Raw genomic sequence first — 3,458 nt, 5'->3', positions numbered from 1 at the left:
GGGGGGTCCGCTCTCGACCACGGTTGAAACTTGACTCTCTTGTTTAAGGAAATGAAACATAAATTAGTAGCTTGTTAAAACTTGACAGCCCTTGTGTGACGAATAATAGAATGAGCTGTTAATTATTTGTTTTTATTTACAATTGGTTTTCGAAATTCTCCGCATTAAATCTTACTTTAGTAGTAAAATACGAAGAATTGGACAGCTCATCGCCAACGAAGGATGGATCATGTTATCTGCAATAAATACACCTAAAAAACTTCTGAAACTGTTATGTTCGTTTGTTTACAAAACTGATTTATACGAATTTTTCCTTTATTTCACTGAAATCTTTAATCTCCCCGAAAGTTGCCCAAGGAATTAATTATCGTCGCTTTCAATGTTGAATTTCGGCATCGTGAAAATCTATTTCGATTCGAATGAAGATTTCTGCTATGTCATTTTAAAAATTTCTTACGCATCTGCGAACATTGATAAAATTAAATTCGGCTGCTTTTTCTAGCCAGGCTGAGGGTACAAAATAAATGTATTTAATAAATTCACTCCATCAGCTACTGTGAAAAGTTCCTTTACCAAGTACTGAAGTACATAGTGATATGAGAATATAAATTATCTTTATTCATAACTCAAATTAGTCAGAGCGATAAAATAATTCTTGCCCCATAAACTAAGTAGCTTTATATCACAGGGAAATTTAAAATTCACTGCGCCATGAAATGCACAAAAAAATACAAGAAAATTTATTGCATTTAATGAAAACATTGATAGGAGATCACAATTTTCTTTTGTACACAGACTACATTATCGTCTGCAAACAGATTGCTAAATTCTGACTTCAAAAAGTTTGTTAAGTAATAAATGTACATGTTCGTATCGTTATATCTCCGGTAAATATTTGAATTCTCAATCATAAAACAATAATAAAGTAATGAAAGTAATTATTAAACAATAAAGTAATAAAAATATGACAATGAGCAATTGTAACAAGTTGCAAACTTCTTATTTTATTGGTTAAGGTCATTTAGAACGCCAGGGACTTCTTTGAAACCGATGTCTGAATTAGTATTATTGTTAACTTCTCTTGAAAATAATTCCAGTACAAGGTGTTACAATATACTTCATGCGAGCTAACTAACAGATTTACACGCAAAGCAATATCGCTGTCCACCTGAAGTAACGGTTATGAACATGAATATAAAATAGACAAAATCATCAGTAATGACTGCTCGAAATAATACTTTGTCGTCATGATTTGTAGATGAAGTTCAAGCGGTCAATAGACTCAGAGAAAAGCCGAAGCGAATCTTGGGCCTTTTTCTCTTTTGACCGCACAGATCAAAAGAGAAAAAGTGTTATTTAAATCATAAGACGTTCTTTTGAACTACAAAAGTCCCAAAATAGTTTTGATACCAATTGTAAAACCTCTCATAACACAAGAATCATTCAAATGAAAAGCAAAATCGATTAAAAGTAGTTGCCTAACTGAAGCGCTCGCGTAAGACATCCCAAACGAAGATAAAGTGTATAAGGTCATAAAATGTATAGTACAGAGAGTGACAATGGAAATGAATGTCAGTAGCAAGGATTCAAATCTCTTGTGCATTTCATGAGCTTGGTTGATTTAGGATGTGATACTTTCATTTAAGAGGTTCCATAGCTTCTCTAATGTAGCTCTTAACCCTGCTGAATGGTTGAAATACTTAGGATGTGATACTTTCATTTAAGAGGTTCCATAGCTTCTCTGGTGTAGCTCTTAACCCTGCTGAAGGCGAGCTGAGGGAAGGAGTCGAGCTGAGTGACGTCAACATCAGCTGACTGGATAACACCGCTGAACTGCACGCTGCTGATGCTGTAGCTGCGCCACTGTAGGAACCAGTTGCGCCCTCCCTGACGTGCGTTGCAAAGCTCTAACGTCTGCAATGAATAAAATGAATATTCAGAATTAGTAGATCGCAATGTATTAGACTGATAGTCACATAGGGAAGTAGGGACATAATGGTAATTAAATGATTAAAAACTATCATCAAGATTGGATGATGGAACTTCATTTGACGGAAAACATGTCACTCTTGGATGATAGAAAATTAGGTCATTAAATGAACATGGCAGAGACAAGAACAATTTAGAACGAGTCCTTGGAAAACATTGCCACAATTTGAAAGTATTACAATTTACTGACAGCCATCAACATTGTGAGATGAAATAGAGATTAACTTGAAACATCTATGCATTCGAAAAATAAGATACATAAAAACTGAAGCGAGAGACCAAATAATAACAGTTGGAGATGAATCAACGAGAAGTTTTATAAACGAATAGTGCAACTGTTTAGTTCATAAATAAAGTATTGCATTAAATTTTGAAAAAAACATAGTTCCAGACTGCGACGCGAAAAACGTAATTCGTGTCATAATCAATAGAATTGAGAGACTCCATACATGAGATAGAATTATTATTTTCCACGGTATAGAAAAAGTGTTGAAGATATTTTCATAATCAGTTAAAACTCCTCAAAATTTATTTACTTTCATTGAATATTCTAGTTGAAACATATTAGGTTTCGTCTTCAAAACGCATCAAAGTTAACAAATAATATTAGGGCTTCCGTATTTGCACAGAACAGGAAGAAACATTTCCTTTTAACACTTATTTGGAAGTTAACTACCATGTTGAAGTGAGTCTCAGCGACGTCAGTGGTGCCTTGACCTCTTCTTCTGCGAGTCCTCTGGAGCGGCCGCTTCGAGTTGCTGTAGCGTCTGAAGTGGAGGTGAACCAAAGAGCCTTCCAGCGTGTAACGGCCAGCCAGAACCTGCGCACCAGAGTCTTTACTATAAAAAATAGTCGTAACTCTGACATCCAATCACTGACAGCTTTTAAAGCTAAACCCGCCTATCATAGAGTAGGCATAGGCCCCTATGTGCTGAGGTCGCTACATGTACATAGGCTCCTACATATACTATATATTTTTACTTAATTTTCAACTTAATTCAAGATGCGAAGATGAGAAGGCTCACCCCACTCTAGTCTGCTCGTCTGAACCCTGCAGGTCTAACCGAGTAATTTATTGATCGAGCCTTTCATGCCCACCATCCTTAATATACCTGCTCTTTACCGGACTAATATCCCTACAGGGATATCCTTCAGTCCCGTTTTGGTTTGGCAAGTTTGTAACCCAGTGCTAGTAGAGGGTGATTGGTAGAGGGTGATTGGTAGAGGGTGACTGGTAGAGGGTGGCTGGTAGAGGGTGGCTGGTAGAGGGTGGCTGGCAGAGGGTGGCTGGCAGAGGGTGATTGGTAGAGGATGACTGGCAGAGGGTGACTGGTAGAGGGTGATTGGTAGAGGGTGATTGGTAGACGGTGATTGGTAGAGGGTGATTGGTAGAGGGTGATTGGTAGAGGATGATTGGTAGAGGGTGATTGGTAGAGGGTGATTGGTAGAGGGTGATTGGTAGAGGGTGA

At 37.4% G+C, this 3,458-nt stretch overlaps 1 protein-coding gene across 3 annotated transcripts in view; it reads right to left on the bottom strand.

The window, feature by feature from the left end:
* Window positions 1–735: 735 nt before the first annotated feature.
* LOC108670595 (F-box only protein 9) overlaps window positions 736–3,458 on the bottom strand; it is a 9,482-nt gene continuing 6,759 nt past the window's right edge. The window contains exons 11-13 of one of the 3 annotated variants that reach the window (XM_018158061.2): window positions 2,666–2,809; window positions 1,708–1,914; window positions 736–1,628 (exon numbers count right to left, since the gene is read on the bottom strand). In XM_018158061.2, the coding sequence (XP_018013550.1) occupies window positions 1,717–1,914; window positions 2,666–2,809 (342 nt within the window). In that variant the 3' untranslated portion in view covers window positions 736–1,628; window positions 1,708–1,716. Of the gene's footprint in view, window positions 1,915–2,665; window positions 2,810–3,458 lie in introns of all 3 variants that reach the window. The other 2 variants (XM_018158062.2, XM_018158060.2) reach the window with 2 other exon arrangements.

The sequence above is a fragment of the Hyalella azteca genome, unplaced genomic scaffold (genome assembly GCF_000764305.2).
Source record: "Hyalella azteca isolate HAZT.00-mixed unplaced genomic scaffold, Hazt_2.0.2 contig11947, whole genome shotgun sequence".
Taxonomy (NCBI): domain Eukaryota; kingdom Metazoa; phylum Arthropoda; class Malacostraca; order Amphipoda; family Hyalellidae; genus Hyalella; species Hyalella azteca.
Note: the sequence above shows the minus strand (reverse complement) of the source record. Positions and strands in the feature narration are given on the sequence as shown.